The sequence below is a fragment of the Numenius arquata genome, chromosome 14 (assembly GCF_964106895.1).
Source record: "Numenius arquata chromosome 14, bNumArq3.hap1.1, whole genome shotgun sequence".
Classification (NCBI taxonomy): domain Eukaryota; kingdom Metazoa; phylum Chordata; class Aves; order Charadriiformes; family Scolopacidae; genus Numenius; species Numenius arquata.
In genome coordinates, this window is record NC_133589.1 from 8630825 (window position 1) to 8654385 (window position 23561).

At 40.3% G+C, this 23561-nt stretch overlaps 1 protein-coding gene across 1 annotated transcript in view; it reads right to left on the reverse strand.

Annotated features, from left to right (window-relative positions):
- Window positions 1-4250: 4250 nt before the first annotated feature.
- Window positions 4251-23561, reverse strand: part of MOSMO (modulator of smoothened) — a 29228-nt gene continuing 9917 nt past the window's right edge. The window contains exons 2-3 of the mRNA XM_074158721.1: window positions 12226-12438; window positions 4251-4435 (exon numbers count right to left, since the gene is read on the reverse strand). Of these exons, the coding sequence (XP_074014822.1) occupies window positions 4251-4435; window positions 12226-12438 (398 nt within the window). The remainder of the gene's footprint in view (window positions 4436-12225; window positions 12439-23561) is intronic.

Sequence of the window (23561 nt, forward strand, 5' to 3'; positions counted from 1 at the left end):
AGCAGGAGAGACAGCCGGGCGGTGAGACGGGGGACGGAGGCGTGTAGGTGAGCTGCCCCTCCCGTCTAGGCAATAAAACCAGAGCAAAAAACGATCATAAAACCCTCCTTTTCGCTTCGCTGGGCTACTCACCCAGCTCCCTGTGCCCTTCGGCTCCGCAGTGGGTGTCCGAGCAGCCCTGTCCCCACAGTGTCCCGACCCCAGAGACCCTCCTCACCTCACGGGGAAAGGCCCCTCAGCCCATGACCCCACGCCATCCCCTCCCCAGAGACTCACCTCAGCAGGGAAAAGGCTCCCCCATTCCCCATTCTCCCTCCCCCCCAGCCTGGGCACGTCCTGATCCCAGTGTGATGGGGTGACAGGGTGATGAGGTGACAGGGTGACAGGGATCGCCCAGGCCCCCTCGGCATCCTCAGGCCACGGCACCTTCCGGCACTCACCGACCCGTTCCACTCAGGGCAGCCAGGGCCAGTCACTTTAGTAGACAATTTATTTTGATAAACTTGCTCAATAACAAAAATACAAGTGAAGAAAATTATGTTCATTTTATACAGTTTGTATTAACATTTGTTCGGAAATCATTAATTGAAAAATGTTCTAACCAATTAGAAAACAATCTTCAGTAAAGGCCGGGGTGGGGGACACAGACAGTCAGGCCTCGGGTGGGGAGCGACGCGATGCCCAGGCAGGACAACCCACTTGCAGATACCGTTTCCTTCATTATTTTCATCCTTCACAAAGGTTTTAAAGGACAGCTTTCTTTTTGTATGTGTGTGTGTGTGTGTGCGTGTGTGTGTCGGGGCAAACAGTAATCTACAGTTGTGTTCTCAAGTGGTTAAACACCGGCTCTGAAGCACAGGCCTGAGAGGAGGGCCCGGATCCGGCGGCAGCGGAGGCCGGGGCTGAGGTGTTGGTGCTCACTAACAGCCTCTCCGGGAAACTGCTGTCACTCGCCAGCAAGATTAACAACGAAAAACGATGTTAAATGGTTAGACTGGAGCCTTCAGGGAAGAACACCCTCCCCAGGTCTGAGACAAACAGCTTCCAGGCGACTATTTTAGCTGAGCTCAACAGTAAGATTTACACAGACAAATTAACTAGTTTTCCTTCTGAAGGTATTTTAAGTTTCCGATCTTACATTTTGTTCGCCAAATAAATGACAAAGCGTGCCCAAATTACATTAGGATGGGACATCAAACCTTTGGGGGGAATTCTGAAGCAAAAGACTAAATAAGAACCTCTAGTGGCGCGTGAAACGAGCTGTCCTTCAAAAAGTTAAAAATAATGGCTGGCAGAATCAGAAAAGTTTATGTAAACACAACACAAATATGGGATTACCTTTGGAGAAGATTCATATGAAAACATTTGCTTTTCATGAACTGAAAAAGTCTACAGATGTTTAGGCATGTTCAATACGAACTTCCTGTAGTTTAAAACAAAACCTTGTGCAAATAAAACCTATAAATAGTCTTCAGCAGATTTTACAGTGATGCTCTTAGGTATGAAAAGAATGCACACAACTTTAAAAAAAAAGTAACAGACATAAGTTTGACAAATGATTGCACCATAAAACAGTGTTTTATATACAGTTTACAAGATATGATTTTCTGCTATAAATTAATACTGTACTATATAGTACTTAGTGACCTTGTTAAAAGCAACTGTTGACAGCTGTCTCTTCAATTACTGGGTGGGTTTTTTTTTAAATCCAAGTGGCTGCATCTATTTCTGGACTTAAAATGCTCAAATATTTAATCAAACAATCTACTGGTTAAATCTCTGCTACCATTTCATAATTCATAGCAATAGCACTGGCAGATCAGATAAGTTTCCAGCCAGGCAGCCACGGTCTGGGTATGCTCCAAGATAAGAGTTTATACTTTTTTATTAAATGATGATCCATTTAATTTAAGCCTAAATCCACTGTATACATGATGTCACTATAACTGAAATAAGTAAGCTGGGGAGTGAGAAATCTTAGCAGCTGAGAAACTCTCCTCCCCATCTGTGTTCCAGTTACAAAAATCTCCTAGAACTATTTACAGGAGTGACATTTCTGAAAAAATTTGAGCTGCTTTTTTTTCAACATAATTTATGACCTAAGTTTTAGTGGATACTTCAGCTTAGGATACAGCAGTGATAACAGCAAAAATTGAGACACACATCCAGCAGCTGAACCTTGCATTTTATCTCCACCAATATCACTGGGGACTTATAAAGGCTTAAATTAGGAACCAAATTATATTTAAACCAATACTTCCGTGTAGGTGCCTGGCTGTATTTACAGATTAGTGCACTTCAGAAAAATTTAGTGATCCGTAAACATTCCCTTCTACCTGTGAGTGAGCTGACTGGAAGAAAAGTTGCTTATAGACCATTCCAGTGACCAGTTTGTTCAAAAATGCCAAAAGAAAAAATACGTAATTCAGCAAATAACCTTTTTGTTTTATAATACCTTGGGAGGGGGAGAGGGAAGAGGTGGAGGAGGAGCACAGGGACACACTGGGGTCTGAATGGCACACGGTTTAAAAGAATTGTGCAAACTGTCTTATTTTCAAACACTTAAGCTTATCTGGTAAGTGATGATTCTGGAAACTGCTGATTGTATTTTACCAACAACCTCATTCTAAAATACACTTTCACTAACATTTTAGAAAAATGTCTATTCAGTAATACAGTTCTTCTAATAAGTTCAATGAAACAGCACTTGAAACATACCATTTTTTTTGTTTTCATAATGAATCTCAGGTAAACCACGTATAACTGGAAAATAAATACTGATAGTGCAGGCAGCTTTCCTGGGACACTGAATTGTACTTTCTGCAAGGTTAGACTGAGTAGTGAATTAAGACGTCTATGGATTCAAAGACTTATCCTTGTGTTGAAAAATAAAACTACCTTTAGTGAGGAATATTTACTCCAAATTTGGGTGGCCCTTAATCCACATTTAAAGTAACAAATTTAGTAAACAAGGCATATATTATTTAAACAATTATATTGCTCATTTTTTTGGTAAAGATGAATTAATTATTAAAATGAAAAAAAAAAAAATCCATCTTTGCAGTGGAATAGTGTTTGCATTACTTTAAACACTGCATTTTACATGTACTAGATAAACGCTTACCAAGGGTAAAATGCTGTGCTTGAACACGTACGAATGCTCATGTAACAATGCAGTAGAAAAAGAGACTTTCTGTACAACAGTTGCTAATAATTTAAATAGTGTCAGTTTCCCAAAATTAGGATTTTAACTTTAAGGTATGACATGATCTCACCTTCTACCCTCATATACAAATAAATTACCATAAAAAGAATTTTAGCTTAACTTAAAATTGCACCTAGAAAGGCATGGGATCGTTTGTACCTATTACAAAAACTGTTAAAATCAAGGGCTGCTACAAAGAATGAGGTAAACTGAAGACTCTCAGCTATGTGGCCTTCAGAGAAATGGCTTTTTTTCTATTGAGTTCTAGTTTTGCACACCACAGTGTTTTGCTAGCAAAGCGTTCTGAGTTCTTTTCCAGGAACCATTTGTGTGTATATACATATATATACATATATGTGTATATACACACACACACACATACACACACACTGTATACTGCATCAGCAAAATATATATATATTTATATATATATATTTATATAAATATAAGGAAGAAATCCCCCTCTAAAATGTTCCTTAGTGTTTTTCTAGAGCTTACGGGGGAGGAGGGGATGTATGTCTTCTTGCTGTTACATACATTTAGAGAACATGTTTTGATCTATTGGCTTCTTGGTGCAGTAATGCAAGATTGATCCACATTGGTGCCAAAGGCTTTGCTCATCGGAAGGAAGATGTAAAATACTAATCTCCTAAACAGCGAGGCCAGCCTCACTTGAGTTCCTCTGCAACCCTCTGGACTACCACAAAGTTCATAAATACTTTGACTTCCAAATCGCTAGACGTTAAAAACAGGAACAGTACAGTAACACGGGGCATTATGCTTCTCAGTGTAAAGCATTCTTCACTAGTTCCTATCACAGTGCAGACCTGACTGCATTAAATATGCTCAGGAGATTAGTCAACGCTGTCTGTATTTGGTTATGGGAAAGGCTCTCCTTTTTTTCATCCAAAGTGCATAGTGAGAACAAGTCAAAGCATTCCTCTTTTCAGTACGTGTTTGATAGTCTGATCTAGGCATCCTCCTGAGAATGCAATTCTGATGTCTTGCTCTTTTCCAAAACAAAGTCCTGCAGTTCAGACATTCATCAGCCAGGTAAACAAACTTTGCCAGCAAATAGAAGTCCCACTATTGTAAAGAAAATGGATAAGACAAACAGTACATACGAAGACCCAACCACTGTGTTATTGGGTAATTTATATGGTTGACCTCCAACTTCATTGATGTAAAATCCTATTGGAAATATTAGGGCTGCCATACAGAATAGAATCACTGCAAAGAAAAGAGAAAAGAAAAAAACGGTCACTGCTGTGTTGAAGTCAAAACATTTATCAGTTCATAGAGCAGTCCAGAAAAAGCAAGCACAGTATTCTGACCAAACTAAAGAGCTGAGATAGTCCAGTACCTAACTCACTTGAAATGACCGAGTAGGTTTTACCTTGCTTTTAGCACATTCCTCATCTACGCCCAAGAAACACTGAAAGATCCCCATTTGGACTGTCATTTCAGTCCTGCTCGCTAGATCATGAACTGTCCTTACAGAATAAAAATTTGGGGGATGTACTTCCACCACCATCCACAAGGTCAGTCACAGAGTTCACTACTTCTCCAGGTATTTTAGAGTCACTTTTCCCCAAAGTCAAGACAAACTAACATTCAACATTGAAGAAACTCCTTTTCTGTTATCGGAGTTGTTTATTTCCAACTGGAGTTGCCCTCTCCCATTCTTCCACATAAACTTCTTTTCCGTAAAAGTTTTGCTAAAAATAGAAAACACATAGATCATCATTACAGATTCTCTTAGATTAAAATATACCAGTTTCCTAAAGTTATAGGAGTGATTCTTTAAGTAATGAAATATCCTTAAGATTTTCCATTGGAATACAAAGAAAGTTTTCAGATTAAGTTAAATCTAAGCTTCTTGGTGAAAAACTTCAAATTCAGACTCCATGAGCAAAGAGAACCAAGCAATGAGGCTTTTTATTTCACCTCAACAGTTAGACTTATGTACATGGTTCGTGCTTACAACCGACACCGTGTGAATGTACAAAAAGGAAACCAGAATTCCCACTAAAGCCATTCATTAGAATTACATTATGGACTTCACAGGCCTTCAGGTACCAACAGCAGTCAGCATTCCCCACAGCACGTTTCGGTTCTCTGGTTAAATCCAGGAGAGAAACATCCTCTCCCAGGTGGTGTAACCACCACAGGTGCTGTAACCTCTTCCAGATGTAACATACCTTTGGATAAGTAACCCTGAGTAGTTTGAATGTAGTGTTATGCAGGGCTCTACTGTCTCGACCAAGGGAATGACCTCCAAATATGGCTCCTCTAAGAGGCAAGACATTCTTCACGATAAAAAGGATTAGCTTTTGAGTTGGTTTGATTGCATATGCAAGAATATATAGTTAGGGGTTTTTATCAGTATTAGAATAACACAGAATTTTATCTGATTCTACCCATTTGGTCAACTATTAGTGCTTTACTCTGATTTCATGTCTATGTATTTCAACTTTGTTTCAAGCATTATTTATTGTGAGTGGAACACGGCATCCCAACACCCGTTACTCAACCAAATCCAAATTATAGCTGGGGGGAGAGAGGGGTGAGCCTGCTCGGTTCCCCAACCAACCCTGCACAGCCACATCCCACCATCTCCTAACATCACCCACAGCTAACACTGAAGCCCCTCCTACTCTTCAAAGTCCACATATAAACCCAGCCAGAAGGGAAACTCAAGCCAAGCTACAATGTTTAAAGTGCTTTAAATGCTGATTTTTTCAGCCTTCTCTCAGTTAACACAAACTGCTGCTTTTTGTCTCCCCTTTCTCTTCTCCACCACCAAGACACAGAACAAACTCTGGGGATGCTGTTCCCTACTTGAGCTTCCCCACAAGTCAAACTTAAAAAAGCAGCATTAAAAACCACTGGCAACAGTAGTAGCCATCACCTTGTCAGCAGCGCTGCAACTGCTTCTCTTTCCAAAGGCACCTAAAACAAATCCAGGAGGTCGGCCCATAGCCTTTGACCTTACCAGGACAAAGTCTTTAGTCTTTCCAAAAGAGGAAATGAAGGGCTGGAGCAGCCTCAGTAGTTTTTAATATAACTTCACTATTGCTTTTCCTGACTAAAAACACACTCCACTTTATGCAGCTGCAGTGTCGCATGCCTATACTAAAAACTTTTTTTTTTTAATGGACTCCATGTTTTATCCAAGACAAATAGTTTATCACATATTTTATATCTTAATGCTCAAAGGTTATGATTTGCACAGTACAGGCCTCAGCTTTGAGGAAAAAACACTCATGCTGTAGAAGAGACTAGTTCATAGATTCATAGATTGGTCCAGGCCGGAAGGGACCTCCAAAGGTCATCTAGTCCGACCTCCCCGCAGTCAGCAGGGACACCTCCTACTAGACCAGGTTGCCCAGGGCCTCGTCGAGCTTCACCTTGAATATAGATAAGTTATAGTTATATAACTATTATAAGTTATATATGCCCATAACTATATATAGTTATGGGCATGATGAATCTGAATCCAAAACGTGTCCAAGTAGGACTTGGGCATAAACAGAAAAGGGCAGTTCCATGAACTATGATCCGCATCAGAACATCACCACATTCCCAAACACGTGAAGCAGCTTTCAAACTCCTCGAGTCAAGAGCAGCTGACAAAAGTGAGCAGAACAGAAAAATCAAGTGTTCCACTGGAGGGAGCTCGTCTCTCGCCTTTAATGTAACAGCACCGGATCGTTTCTCAAGGGGAAAAGAGCACAGACAAAAAACATCTGGCAACTGCATACATTCTTGCTCAGCGCTACCTCCTTAGGCCATCTACTACAACAAAACCAAAGAACCAGCAACCAGACGTTAAACATTAAATAATCTAGAAGGTTTTAATCTACATGATTATTGGTCCACATAATTTCACGCTACGCAATCTAATCCGTAAAGAATGCTTCCCTTTATTTCGTTGTATCTTAGCCAACAGCTGGTCCGTTTGAGGAGAGAAAGCTCAGGTTTGCATTTCTTGAGCAGATCTGTGCAAGCACAGAAGAGCTCTCTACTGGTCCAGAAAACACCGGTTGATGCGTGATTAATACCACAACATACAATTAGTAACAGTTTGAACAACATTCTGAGGATGAGTCACATTATCATAACTCAGCACACTTCCTGTTACATCCCATTTGTCCCTGATGAGCATTCCAGTTATTTACAAGCCTTCTATTATATTTTAACAATAACCTACTTCTAGGAAATAGCCTTAGGATTCTGAAAACAACCTGCACTTTCAAGATTAAATCTCCTTTATTACATTCAAGAACTACACAGCTGGAAAAGTTCTGATGGCCTCATGGATATGGTTGAAGAATAGACTTTATTTCTCTCTACTAAACCGCTATTCTTTGAGGTGTGCTGTGCACACACGCCCCAGTGCTCCCAGGTGTGGGACCTCCCAGCGGCACTGTACCCGTCAATGGGAGCGTGTGCCCCTCGTCTCCTTGTGTTCCTGCCCCGGGATAGAAGGGTGCAGGTACCTCAGTTCTACCTCCGTTCACAGCAGGAGAAAAAATAAATTCCGCACGTGCAGGCGGTGTGCCGAGTGCTGATGTGCACACGCATTTCAAACATTTACCACAGAATTCACCAGCCGTCTTTTCTCTTCCACAGTGCACACACACACTGCACACACACTGCACACGTGCTGCTGTCAGGGTGTCCAAGCAATTTTTCTTAGTGTGGTCTGAATTTTTAGTCTACTGAAATAGCAAATGGAAAACGGATTCATCAAAGTCTCTGTCACATTCAGAAGCCTGAATTATGGCAAAGTTTTGAGAAGTCATTAAGAAAAGACTGCATAATAAATTTATTTTAAAAAAAGAAGAAACTAAGGAGAAAATCCAATATATGAAGTGCTCAGTTAACTTAGTGTGTATTCTTTTAGAAAGAGATTTGTAAACTGGAGGATAGGAATTTCTTACACAAGCTGTAACCCAAATGTAACTCTCCATATCTGGTAGTATCAACTCAATGAATTTTCAGCAACATTTCCAGCAACCCATAAAGAACTTCTCCCTCAAGAGTACTTGCTTTTGATTTCAAATTCTTCCTTGGGTAGGAAAATTTGCAGAAAGAACACTTAATGACTACAATATCTGCAAACAAAACTATTTAGGTAACAAAACACAATCATTTCTAGTCTGCTTCTGGATGGTGGCTGTCAAAAAAACCATCTAGTTCCTGCAATTCTTTAGCTTGAAATTATTTTGAGCATCCGACGACAGTTTCAAAAAATCCAGCATGCAGTACATTAAAAGAAGGAAAAAGCTATGGTCTAGTCTTTAGAGGGCTCACTGTTAGTAACCACTTGCCTCTTCAGAGACTTGCAACACGGAAAGCAGCACCTGGTACAAATCTTTAATAACGCAATAAGCACTTTATGCACTGGGGAACAGCAGGGACAGACGCTTGCAGGATAGCTACTGGTAGTTAAGAATGTGATTATTCTGCCTCATTTTTACTTGCATTCCAAAAAACAAGTCCATTATAGTCATGAACATTTAAATCCTGAGCCAAAAAGAATAACAGCCTCTCTAGTAACTGCTGGAAAAAAGGCAGAAATATGATTTTTCTGTCCAGCATCTCCTCCCTGGATACATCTCAGAGAAGCACCCAATTCAGCGGTAACAGACACAGAATTAATTCCTTTTCTAGCTGTAGCAGATGGTAAGAGACCTGAATCCGTGTAAGACGTAAACAGATCTTGTGGGAGCTCTGTGAATTCCCGCAATAGCCAGGATAGTTATAATATACATCAGACCACCTAGGCGGCCTCTGCAGAGAATGAGCTCTGCACATCATTTCTAATTATGGAACCTAGCAGTATCTGTCCTAAGGACCATGGACATTGCAACGATTGAGATTTACCACAGGTTCACCACATCCTATCTTCTAAACCAGAAGATGGCATAACTAGCACCCTGAAAAGGCAAGGGGTTTACATAAATTCAAAGTAGGGCTCGCAAAAAAGGAGCAGTTTCAGAGACACATGGAACAATACCAAAGCCGTTGTTACTTTTTTGCTACTGACCTATGCCACTAAGTCACAGGGCATAATTAGTGATGAAGCGATGTAGAAGCTGGGATGGTAGTAGGCAGTTAGGTCACACTTGAGCAACCAGTAAATATTACCATGGAAAGGAATAGCTGCTCAGATCTTTGGCTGCCATGGACGCACGAGGCACAGCTATGAGTTCACTGACGAAGCTCACAAGGCACCTGGGCCATGCACAAACAAACACCAAGAAGGAATCCACTCTCCATTCCATTGGTATTCCACTCCATACAGGTAACAGGACCCAAACATCAGTGACAGCTTTGATAGTATCTATGCCTAAAATGACCATTCCTATCACATCGGTAAGAATACTGTAATGCTTGAAAGACTCTACAGAAAGCGGAGAACTTTAACATTTGCCTTCAGTCACTCCTGCAGTATGACCTGGAGGAGGGAAATACCTCTCCTTTCCATAAAGCTGTTTTGCAAAGAAGCCAGAAAGACAAGTGAAGTAAAACAACCAATGGCTGGGGAAGGATGTAAACGCTGTGCTAGTAAATACTCTCTCGGTCTATCACTTTAGAAGTGTGTACAGGAAAGAACTGACAGATCAAACTTTTGTCCTTCATGTGTCCCTTGGCTAAACCAGACAAGACCACTTTCAGCAGTAATTCAGATTTATAGGTACATGGTTGAAAAAATCTTGAGTCATCTGCTAGCACCTGTACTAGGCTCCTGAGTCTTGGAAGTTGCTTGCAGAAGAGATGCAATACAACTGTGAAGTTTTCCCTACTCTCTTCTCCCCAGTTACACACATTTTCATCTTACAGCGCTTCACAGGAAAGATCTGTTCACGGTATTCCAAGTTGATTCCATATGGTTACATGTTTCGTAATACTAATCTACAAACAGGTTACTAATTTGTATCACCATCCAATGAACCACAGGAGTCACTCTCATCAATTTTTTTAAAAACATAGAACTCTTCCTCCCATTCACTTCTCTTTTTCAAAAGTGGTTTCTCTTACAAGTGAGCTAAGCAACAAAATTTCCCATCGTCATTGCCAACAGGAATGCAAAGGGCACAGAGTCATATGTATTGGAGATGAATACCAAAGACATTGAATTTTAGAATTTTGGCAACGTAGCAATCATATTTTAATAGAATTATGAATAATTCTAACTTGAAAAAGAACAAATTAGTATGTTTCATTATTAAACATCTCATAACAAAAAGGCAAGTGCTGCAATAAGAGAATGTCCTTCTATATTTAGACTTATAATAATGGACCTGTTGCAAGCATAAAGACATCTACAGAAAAAAACCCCAGCTTTAGGGTATCCATTTTTTTGGCTGAACTAACCATCACAATTGTAGGAAACTAAAGAAGCAGGGACGTGATGATTTAAGATATTTAAAAAACAAAACAAAACAAAACCCCACAACATTAAGATATGTAAAGCCCCAAATAGAAGCTCTGAATTAAGAAAAAAACCTCAGTAAATAAATTGTGGTATCAACTATTAATATATAGTATTCCAAAAAACCCTAGAGCCTTGACTTCAGCTTACTGTAAGCATCTTAATTCTATATGGCATTTTGAGTTTAAACCCTCCCTGCATACGTACATGAAATATGTATAGATAAACAAGGGCACTGGAAAAGTTGGGATGGAATATTCAGTAATACCCATGTCTGCTATTTTAATCATTCACCAGAAAATAAATAAAAGTCAATCACAACGGATACAGCATTTCAAGAGCTCCATTGTCTGCAAGAGCTGCACTATTAATTTTATATGCTGTGTAGCAAAGTTGTCAGAAGGATGGCTTTGATTGTACAAGTGCCTCAGTGAAGTACCTTTGCTGAAGCTGAGCGCTTTTTTATGTTATTCCCTTCCCCAAACCAAGGTTAAATCTCATTCATATTAGATATCATTACACGTCACAAAGTTACATTAAACCTTATTTATGCCTGTGTAAACCACAAACTTGCATTTTCTAGTTAGCGTTCACACTACCTTTAGTGGTATGTCATAATTCAAGTCAATTTAAAAGCCCTCAGGTTTTGAGTTTTTTCATGCTGTCATCCCCACCATTAGGGCACCATTTCACAGTTGGGCTAAGCCTGTAACACACACCAAGAAAAGGAAGTTTGAAAGTTATTCCCCTTACTCGTTACAACTGTTTTTCTTTTGCACTGCAGTAGCCATAGGATATGTTTCCCTGTGCGGAAACACAGGGCTGCCAGAGAAGGCTCAGCTGGGAGCGGTTAGGCTGGTGCTCATACAGAGCAGAATCGAGGGAGGCAGAAAAACACTGATATTCCTCCCTCCAGCTAAAGCACTGCTGCGGGTCACTTATGGAAGCAAAAGTCTCAGCGCTGAGAAGCACAGCAGATGCTCTGCAGTGGGCAATCCTCCTGCATCGCCAATTAGGATGCAGATATTCTGAATAAAACACACGCTGTGAGCATGAAGCAGGACTGAACCAGCATCAATCCTGAATGAGGTATTCGTGAGACACTTGAAGTAGGGATGGATTTCAGACTGTACTAAGTCTCAGATGTATCAACTGCCTCCTCTTCTCAGGGAGGGAATTTTCAACCATTCCTTTCTGCTAGGAATAAGTCCTGGATATATGGGAGTGGGAAAGTATGAAAGACCAACAGACACACAGTTCAGGACTGACCTCCTCTATCCCTGCTCATTTTCTTAGGTCAATTAACGGCACTCCCCAAGGAAAGTAAAGGGGTCAGGTGTTCCTTTCTCTCACCTTGGGCCACAGACTATTATTCCCCTCTCAATTATAGTCACTTAAGATACCAAGCCCTTGTTTTTTGAAGAGTTTTATTTTTCCCCCAGATTGGTATTTAAAGAGAGGAATGCTTTGTATAGTAAGAGCCCTAAGCACTGCTCCTTGACAACACTCTAGTGCTATTTGAGACTCCACCAGTTTATCCTGCATACAGGTCAACTGTGTAGTTGAGGTCACTTACTTCCAGTGAAAGCTATCCAGCGGGCATATTTAGTAGCTTCTCTTCGCCAGTGGGAAGCCACCAGCAAACCACATGTGACAGTTAGTGAAATGATTCCCATAATGATGAAAAATAACGTAGTGACCCACTCAGGAGGCAGCCGTGGAGGAATACAGGTCCTGTCACGTCCATGGATGGTTTGACACTGTCGCACAAGGCCAACTGTGAGAGCACCTGAAAATACATAGCAGAGAGGCAAGTAAACTTTCAAAATCCTCTCTGAGGGGCGCTCAATTGCAAACCAAAGCTCAGAATTGTAAAAAAAATAAGGGATTCTTTCTTTGATGAACCTTAGTAAGCCTTTCAAACACAGAGCATGGGGGGGGGAGGGCATGCTTTATACATCTATCTTTGTGTTCTTTCATCATACGCTTGCACAAGTTGAAGTGAGATGGCTGCAAGCTGTACTTGGTTCTTGAGTGGCAATCAAGGTCTAATCAAAGGGATAAAGCGCTCCTATAAAGCCTGCCAATATCAGCTGAAGCGGTAGCTGAGTCGTGCAGAGGATCACGCCCTCATCCGTGCAAGAAGAAATACTTTTATAATCTAACAAAATGAGCTGCAGGCCCCTAAAATGCCTTTAATTGTCTAATGCCTTTTCTTCTCATCTGTAAATACAGCTTTAATCCTCCAAGTCTTGCAGCAGAAACTGCATGTAATTCATATCAAGATTTTAGGAACGTTACAGAAAAACCCCACTTCTTGACAATATTTGAGAATCTCTCTATGCAAGAGACCGGTCAATCCTTTTGACAGCTAGCGAGTTACTACACACACAAGCTGGGATATCTACACAAACAATCTACCAAAAGGACAAGACTGCTACCGAAACCATAAAGTTTTACACAAAATGAAGTATTTTCTATTAAGTAAAAAAAAAAAAAAAAAAAAAATTAAAATCCAATTCAGTGCTTTTGAGACTCATAAAGTAGCTTTTAGTAAGCTTTAATAGTGAAGTTCTCTTTTTTTGGGAAAATTTTAACTCAAAATTAACATGCAAGATTAAAATCTCTTTCTTCCAGTGTCTCCTAAACATTAAATCCTGTATTTTTCAATTTTGTCTGTTCTTCTGAACTGTTTTCCTAAATATTCACAATTGTCCCTTATCTAAACTAGGAGCAAAACCCAACAGTGTATAATATTAGAGTCAACATCTTCCTCCACAAATTATTGCAAGTAAATATTGTCATAGCATTGACCTGTTTAAAACAAAAAGAGGGCAACTTACAAACAATTAAGACAGTAAGACTTGGAAGCTTAGGTTTAGCATGTCTTTTGGAGGGAGAAACAACTGCCATATTTTTAGCTTCTTTTTGGAAAAAAACCCCACACAGCCATGACACCAAGAAGTAAGCCAACAGTCAAAGGGTAGAACCAGTCCTGGCACCCCGCAGCCAATTCCTACAAGTGCTCAGATGCCGCCTGCTTACACCTCAGCAATGAGAACCCACAGAATCTGCTTCTGAGCTTAAAGACATGGGGTCAGGAGGCAGAGTACCACGTTTTATTAGATGCAGCACTCCTGGAGAATGAGAAGAACCAAGAGCAAAACCATTGCTGAATCTGTTCTGTTGAAGCATTCCTGTAACTTCTGTTTAGAATATAAACTTTTAGCCCTATTCAAATTCATCCTTTTAATTACATATTCATCAACTGAAAGATTCAGAGATGAATTTTCAGCTAAAAGTTGAAGTAAAATCCTTTAACAAAGTGTCAGTTACAAACCCAACAAAACTGGCATTTTCTACTCCAGATACGCAGCAATCACACCCTTACTGTGCACCGGGATTACACAAACCCGAGCCAGCGTCAACCAGCGATCCCGCACAGCTCCCGTACCTGCACGGTTTTACATGAACTGCTTCTCGGCCGCTTTTTCACAGCCTGCAATATTTTCATTTTGCATCGGCTGCTGGGGCAGAGGGGAGACATGCAAGCCTCCTTCAGTGTCAACCCCCCTGAAACACGCACACTGCAGAACCTCATGCAAAACACCAAGCAGTTCCCTGTAGTTTGGGGATAAAGAGGCCACTCACTGCAGCACCACAGCACAGGGAATTAATCCCAGTGGCTCTGCGAGACTAGGATTTGACAACAATTTCACTATTCTTACAGTAGAAGTCATTTTTTTTCTAAACTGCAATTCTCATCTAAAGAATGACTTCATAAAAATTACATCACACGCTCAATAGATGTTTTCTGAATTCAGAGACCTCTCTGGAATCCCATGGCAATAATTCAGTGCTTTTTTAACTTTGGCGAAAGCAACAGTGATAAGAACCACCGTGCTGGCCTCCATTCCGTTCCGTGTGTTAACTGAAACTGAAGAACAGTTGCTACACATGAGCGTGTATTAGAAAGAGACAACTAACTCATCTTTCAAATGCAATTTGCGGTTTATATTGAAGACATTTTTCAATTAACAAGAGCACGTTTAACGTGTCGGATTCAGAGAGGACCAAAGCTAAGTCCAGCAGTGCTATACCTAGAGGAAACAGAAGAGAACTCCATCTTGAACTACTATTTTTCAGTGCAATTTTTTTTTTTGCTGTCAACATCTACTTCTCCAAAGGTTGATTTTCTCAAAAAAACCAACCAAAAAAACCAACCCACCCAACAAACCCACAACTGAAAATGAAAAAAAAAACAAAAAAAAAAAAAGAGAACAACCAGTTAAATCTCTGAATTGTGAGTACCAGGGTAGCATCCCTTTTGAATACACAAGGAGAGTTGCAAGAAACTCCTCAGAGCAGGGTTTCCTGAACATCCCTTCTCATGCCCAAGTTGTTCCACTCTTTTTCTTACTTTTTTTTTTTTCTTTTTTCTTTTTTTTTTTAAATTCAAGTTTTAAAGCATCAGCAAATAAATTTCAGGATCTGCCATTTTGGAGGAAAAAATAGTATACTTTATGGTTAAGCTTTTGCTAGCACATGCTTAGTATTTTCTCTTAATTCTGCTTCATGGATTACAAATTTGAAGTAGATATACACCATATTGAAGGTTTTGAACCTTGAGCCTGCAGACTCTAGGGAGGCAAATGGAAGGCACGAGAAGGTCTGTGAACTAGTTCTAAAGGTTTCCCAAAGGTAACTGGGGGAAACAACCTCATTATGTACTCACAAATTTAGTTAAAGTTAATTTACAGGGATACCTCAACTGTGTATATAAACTGGGCAGAAGGAAATTAAACCTCATAGCTTGGTCCCATAGTGACAAATCTCCCATTGAATGCAGACTTCGAAAGAAGTCTCTGGTATGGAAAAAGAGTATTTATTTGCCATGGAATTCAAAAGAAGAGTGGGTTTACATGGTGATTTATTGTCTTGGTCCCGTTCTAAAGCAATCAAGCAAACAGTTGCCAGGCAGCTGCCAACAAACTAACTTCTTACAGAAAATCTTGTTTAACCTTATCCAGTCTATCACTGAAAGGAGGGACAGAGATACTGAATCGAAGACTCCTTCTCCTTGTAGTTAGAGAAAAGCCCAACAGTCCTTCTCAAGCCAGTCACTGAGTTCCGTTCTGGTCCCTAGGTAAGAGGTTTTCAGTCGTTCTTTCAGAAGAATTCCAGCATAACTGCTGAAAATCTAAGCACCTAACACAGGTAATAAAACAAACAGCACAGCTAATGCTAGTAGATTAGGCAGCCTAAAGATGGATACAGCCCTAAAACACATGCAGAGGAGTAGCCAGGCTTGCCCATCCTCCCCCTCACAATGCCTGCACTGCACAGCCATTGGGAGCTGGAGATGTGGGGGTCTGCGCCTTTTCTCTCGTACCCCTCTCCCTCCAGAGCTTCTGAGACTGGCACAGCTACTGCGAGAGGTGATTAGGATATGTATTTCTAATTACTAAAAGTGAGATTCAGTCTGGATCAAACCAGAGGATGCTGCACTGAGCAAACATCAGTGAAGTGGTCCTTAGTCTTTTCCAGTAAATCTATTTCCTAAAGTGCCAGTGCATTTCAAACACATTACACAACCTTCCAGTAGTGACAGTCTGACTATAACCAGGACTCCAGTTTATACCAGTGAAAGACTTCATGATCATATTCCTACACTCCCTCACCCAACTCCTCCAGACCACCAGTAATGTTCATTTTCTGACACTGCGTATTTTTACTAGAATACGTAATAAAACGACTTTTTAACAAAGGCATCAACGCTTGGGAGCATCACCTGTTTAACAATTAAGCTTCACAAAACCGTTGAGGGGAAGAAGGGAAAAGGCACCAAGCCAGATAAAGGCAAGCCCTAGTTCTTCCCCTTTGTGCAGATGTGCGGCTGCCACCGAGCCGACCCACAAGTCCCACTCCAGCCCCACCGGTGCTGTGCCATCCCTCTCCCGTCTCCGTGGTAACTACAGAGCAACCAAGGAGGAATCTCCCGCTACGGAGAGAAACAAAGATTGCTGCAGCCCTTTCACTCCCCCACCTCTCCATCACTTCTGAATTATTAAAAGTGGCACAGCAATACCACAGCTGGAAAGCAGTAGCATAATAACGGCTATTCAGATGTTCGCTGTTCAGCTATTATTTGATTGCCAGAACGCGCGGGATCAAGCGTGCCAGGTGAACACAGGAGAGGTGCCACTGCCGTGAAGAGCTTACCATAACATAAGAAGCAATTAATATGGTAAAAGCACGATGCAGTGAATGAGGTGGGGCACAGAGCTCAGCAGCTACGCTGTCACAGGAACATACAAACCACAAATCCTCAGAACTGCTCTTGCTCATACAGCTCGGGGTACCTGCCCCTCTTCTGCCCTCCCCTACTGCCCCCACCTGAAAATGTCCTTACGCTTTCCCATCATTTTAGAGAAAATGCTATTCCTCAGGTTTAAATGTGACTGCAACCTTTTATATTCCTTGACAACAGCTTCCTCGCTTTTACCTCCCATATACCAACCACATCCTTAGCAAAATGCTTATTACTAACACTAAATAAATATTACAGGCCAATATGCCTAGTGAGGAGGTTAAAACACCCAACCGCTCCCAGACAGCCTGCCTGCCCTCCCTCGCTGTGCTGCTGAGATGGCCTGGTTCTGCTAGAAACCCCAGTTGTGACTGCCAGACAGTTTCTGCTCAAACAAGATACTGTGGACATGCTAAACCATCTTTGCTAAGCGAACAGAACAGTTTACAGGGTTCCTAATGAGGTGATCGTGACATAAATCTCAGAGCACCGCCAGTGTGGCAAGGACACTGATAAGTTTTATGTTTTAGTCATGAGCCCAGTACATGGAGCTATGTTATTTGGGCACGCTAAAACATTCATTGCTGCTGGTTAGGTAACAGTCGCATGCCAGAGAACGACAAATGTAAAATAAGGGCAGCTCAGTTAAGCCATTACATGTAACTCTTATTGGGCCACAGACAACAACAGGAGGAAATGAAGTTTTTTTTTGAAAGTTTCTAAGTTCTATCCAATTAAGAAACTTGAACGGAACACGGTCTAGGTCCACCTAAGAGGAGGAACAGGCTGCAGCTGTGTAGAGCGCAGCTGTAGCTTGCTACCCATCCAAGTGGAAGCTTTAAAGGCCTATAGAGAATGCAGTGATTTGGTCATGGCAGACTGATTCCCTGCACCAACGTTAAGGATAACCATCAAGTTGACTTTGGCCATCTTGCCTTTAACATGTCTGCTGCTCCTTGCCTGCAACCAAGCCTTTCTGACAGAAGACCGCTGTCAAAGTGAGCGAAGCATAGCCGGGGAATTCCTGAGAGGAACAAACAACAGAGCACGGTAAGAATAGTTCCAACGCAACTGCCCATAACAGCAAACAAGAAGGTGATATTTCCAAGAAAATTTTTCAAAGTCATCCAAGGAATTTGGCGGTTTATGTCGGCTGTTTCCCAGTCTTACCTATGGAATTTATTTTCCTGCAATGGGCACTTTAAGTCATGTTACTATACAAGGGGGGAAGAGAAAATTACTTATTTAGGTTTATTTATATGTATTTTGTTTTGGGGAAAATCTCTATTAATTCTATATTCCAGATATTAGTTCCTGGGAAACAAAATACTCTTCCTTCTGCCTTTCCCGAAATCCAGGGAAGTGACACTGCTGATCCTTCCCTACCATAGCCTGGGAGATGACTCCAGGATGCATATAGTTAGTTCTACCTATTCCAGTGTAAAACTCCATCAGGAATCAGGCCCTGCACCCTCTCTTATGAGGAGATTAGCCAGGCTTACAGTAAGCAACGCAGAAGGTTAGGGAGAAAGCTATGGTTTTGCAGGGTATGCACCACCTCTGGTGTGAAGAGTAAAAAGACACAATACCCTGCTGGTTTGCAAAGCACTTCAAAACCAGGGAGGAAAAAAGATTAACAATGCTGAGGAAGACCTCCTGATTTGAAAAGGCACAGTCCATGTTGTAACAGTTAAACAGAATTTTAGGGTCTCTGTGCGTAAGGTCCCACTGAATGATGCCCACAGGCACAGCTCATGGAATTTTTTTTGTACATACAACTGCTCAGAATTATAGCCTTGTAATAGGAAACATAGTTAATCCTCAACTAAATTTTCAGCCATTAACCCATTAAAGCATATTTTAAATGTTTACAACATCAAATAATGTCATACCAGAGCATTTTGTAAAATAGCACATACACATCATTAACTGCAGCTAAGTAACTACAAGCAAGTCAAACACCCTTCCCTCCACTTTTTTGCTTAGGTCATCATTGTAGGACATATAATAATTGGATTATACCTAAATAACTGTAAAGGGTAAAAAAAAGGATCAAAATACAATATAGGATCAACTGCTGGTTTCTAATAGAGTATAAGAATACCATATCTGTTATCGTTCTTACATAAATAATTACTATGTTTGTCAGGGATTGGGGGTAGTTTGAATAGATGCTCTTTAGCACTTCTGCTGCTAAAATAACTCCGAGGTTACCATGCAAGTACAGCATTCAGGATGTGGCATGACAGATTGATTCTTTTACTGCGGATGTTCCAGTATGTTGTTCAGTTAGTAGATTAAGAGGCAACCAAGTTCAGACTTACTAAAATAAGATTTATGAATGTTAAAGGATGATCTAGAGAAAGGCTTAAAAGAATAACAGAGGATTAACTGCAAAGGCAGAGAACATAGAGGAGTCCAAAACAAAGGGATTACGAATTATCTTTCCTGTCTGTCGTATGCCAGATCTTATGTCTCTGTCTCTCAAATCATCTAATAGGTATTCTAATCCTGGAAGAAAAGCTTTGGAGTTTCTCACTTGAAAGCAAGCCAGATGCAAGATCCAATTCATATGCCCCCTGGATATTTATTGGTATGAAACAAACACCTAAACATTTATACAATGTTAAAAGATCAGTTTTAATAAAGACCTAGATTTACTTGCAAAGTTCTTGCTATACCTGGAGCGCATCTTTTAAGAGCAATTCAAATCACTACTGCAAGAGAAAGTATGTTATTAGATAAGCTGCTTTCTCTTCTACTCCATTTATCCCCTTCTCTGAAATCAGAATGTTCTCTCCCTTTCAAACCAACTTTGAAATGCACCATCCTTCTTGCTCTAGAATTGTGAAGGGTGTTTCCTTGTTTCAGGAACTAAGTGACTTTCTTAAAAATACTCATATTGGCAATAATAGGTGAGGTAATGTTCCTAGATTCAAACCCAGCTTACGCTAGCTATGAGGAACCTACAAATTGAATTCTATTTAACAATCTAATGTCCAGAGAACTTAATTTATTAGGTACCATTTTTTGGCACTCTTCAGAACTCCAAAGCTTACTGGCTTTTAAACAGAAGAATTCTCATTTTTAAAGTCTAAACTCAATGTTAAAAGAGTCATGGTACATTAGCAGAAAAGCCTGCCTTGCTGCTGAAGACCATCTGGTGACTGACTTGTCTCAAAAGTTTTCAATTCAGTGTTTGTATCATGCCTAATTCAAACCAAATCCCCCTCCACAAAAAACACAGTCTTCTCCCTCCCTCGTCCCAGCACCAAAGAGAAAAAAAAATCAGGGGCCATCTATTGGGAAACATCCTTACAACTTACACGTATTAGAAAAGTTTATTACTACAGACGACAATCATTATGATATACGAGTTGGAAGTGATGTTTAAATTGCGGATATTTGGACCAATAAAAAGCACATTTATTTCTGAATTCCAACATACAAGTTTCAATGTCATACTGTTTGTTTATTGGGGGTGGGTTTTTTTTAAATGTTTGGGGGTTGTTTTGCCTTTTTTTTTTTTTTTTTTTTTTTTTAGAAGAGATGGACCACCACACACTGAAAGAGCTGTCCTCAGGCAACAACGCAGGAACAACCCTCCTGAGGACATAACAAAAGCTCTGTGTGTTCTCACGTATCAGAGCCAAGAAATCTGCCCACGCTGAAGGTATTCTTTCCTACTTCAGAAAACAGCATTAATTAAATGTTGGTAAACAGGATCTCTAATAAGTTGCATCCTTCTGGTTGTTTATTTTCTGACACTTCAAGCATTTTCACAATAGGATAGTGTTGTCAGTGACTAGAATCTTTACAATTTCTCAAGTGGCAAGGGCCCAGAAAAAAAGAGAGAACTTTTATTTAAAAAAAAAAAAAAGAAAAAAAAAACTTAATGTTTTATTTAGCTTAAAAAAACAAAAAAAAAATCCATAGTTTTTTCCTTTTTTCCCCCCAACCAAAATAGAGTTACTCAAAGTTGACAAAATTCACTGCCTAAAAAAAGAAAGATCAAAGGCAGTGTCAATATTTAAAAGTGATTTTTCTAGTCAGCTACACCAGTTTTATGCCATATGTTCAGTTGAAAGCCAAAAGCTATGACACCTACAGCTGTTCTGCCATTTAACATCTGATGAGCTTGTGCTCTTTTTAAGAGTTATATTTGGCTTCAGACAGAGCTGTAAAATGATACCTCTCCATCCAATACAACACACAACCCTGCCCCAACCTCCTCAGAAACGGTCTGCTGACCACTTCACAGCCGTACGGTTGATGGGCTGGCCGTCATCTACAGGAGCCGGTGCCGAGAGGTGGCCAGCCTGGGTCAGTAATGGTGGCACCAGAGTTTGCCATGTGGTACAAACACAACACAACTGGCAAGAGCACAGAAATTCTGGATCTTCACAGTTTAAGTGGAGCACCTTCCACACAGGTGTCTCACAAGATGGTCTGTTCATGGACAGGCAACAACTGGACTTCAGAGCTCTCCATTTTTAACTCCTGCATATCTAAAAGCACCATTTCACCAAATCAGTTGAGTTTCAAACTTAACAGATGTCCAAGCAGATCAGGACAGATATACCAAAACCCCCAAATCACACCAAGTAAAGTAGCCTTTACTCCTCTCTCTACTCACGAAGACAAAATATCTGTCAACCTTCCTGTTTACAATGTAAAGCAATTTCTCCAGCCTGGTGACAAGGGTATTCAAGAGTAGGGAGAAAATTCAGGTTCCAGCCCTGCCCTTAAGATTTCTTGTGCATTTTATCAAGCAAAATTCAGAAGGAATAAGGATCATCTTCCTCTGCCAGACGTAACTGTTGTGCTTTGCGCTGATCTCAGCTTGCATCAGACATGCTCCAAGGACACCCACTGATCTGGCTCTTCCACGACCTTATGAATCACCCAGTGGTGCAAGGTGAAAAGAGAAGCGTTGAAATGCCTTTTGGTTAGATGCCTTTTGGCACCTTGTTAGAAAATTATTTGCAAATTTTAGGCGTGTGCTCAGCAAACAGCCTAAATACAGCTTATGTGCTTGAATGCTTCTTACACCTGAGCTAACTTTCTCCTGGTCCACTGCTGAGAGCAAATTTTAGGCCCAGACTGCCAGAAAGACCTTGCTAAATAAAGAACAAAATATGCAAAAAGCAAATAAAATGTACTAACAATTTGGTGGCAATTTCTTTAAATCACATAACTGATGGCAGGACTGTATTTATAGCAATGAGGACACGAGAAGGGAATTTTGCAGGCTGAAGTAATACCTTTTATTAGAATAACTGTAATAATTGGAAAGACTTTAAGCACATTTCTGGTCTTGAAAGCCCTTCCTTGGACACAGAAGTTTCCCCCACTCTACTAATTGGGGATATAAAAGATATTATCTCTGTCTACTAGACTGGCTTTATTCCTTAAGGCACCTTTGTCAATTGAAGAACAACACCTAAATGTCCCAAAACGTATTTCATTGCAAGTGGAATAGTATCTCAAGTAGAATAAAACCTAACCTCAGTTTTTATTCCTAAAGGCACTTTATAACTGTTGCCAAATCTGTGTATTACATGCTTGTAACAACTGGCGATACAGGTTAAACTGCATTTAAATAGGGATTAGGTACAGGGCCAACAAAGAATTTACTCTCTACAAGTAACACTTCACGTGCTGAAAGACAGACTGACATAGAACTTAACTACATACAATCTGTCCTTAAGGACAGCCAGCACAGTCTCCCGGCTGATTAACATTTTAAGCTCCCCCTGGCCCAGTATAAAGGGTAGCTTTAACTTTTCAGGCAAATTGGGGAAAAAAACCCACAACCTTCTCCTGCAGTAATAATTCTCAAATTTAGGTACTTACTTGTTGTTCCCATCGCAACAAAAAACATTAAAAGCAAAGAAGAACAGGAAGGCAAGAAGCATATTCAGCATTTATCTTGAAGTTATATTTTCTTATCCCTTTTGCTAGGACAAGTCCTCATTTTAGAAGCCTGCATAATTTAAGCAATTAACAGGTGCTGTCTGTGTGGTGATAACACTTTCTCCCTTATCAAAAATCAGCATCTACAAAAATAGACTGTACGAGTCTAGAGACTTTTTTTATTGCTAGAATAAGAGAAGACAGACCATTCCCAACAGTTAAATTTGCACTTTACTGAAATAAAATATGACTTTATCTTAACAGCAGGGCTCAGTGCTTTCTGACCAAATGGGACTATTCTTAAAAAGCAATCAGATGTTATATAGTGCTCCAAAGAGCATTTCTGTTAACATACGTTTATACAGTTGTTATACTGACATTCTGAAACAGAATTCTCTCTAATTTTAGATTCAGTACAAACAGGCAAGAAATGCTCTTTCTTTATCACCAACTTCAACCACTGAATAGATACTTACGAGAGCATTTACTTCAGATTAGATTGGGGATAAGTCAACAGACTTCTGCTTGTCAATCAGCAACTACCGCTTCTAGCCTTTAGTCTCTTTATTTCACCATTTTTCATGTATTAAGCATCAGGCTGCTTCTTGCAATTGCCGAGTGACCCAGTAATATTCCACTGAAAGAATTTATGAGACCACATTAGAAATTCTTGGCCATTCAATCTT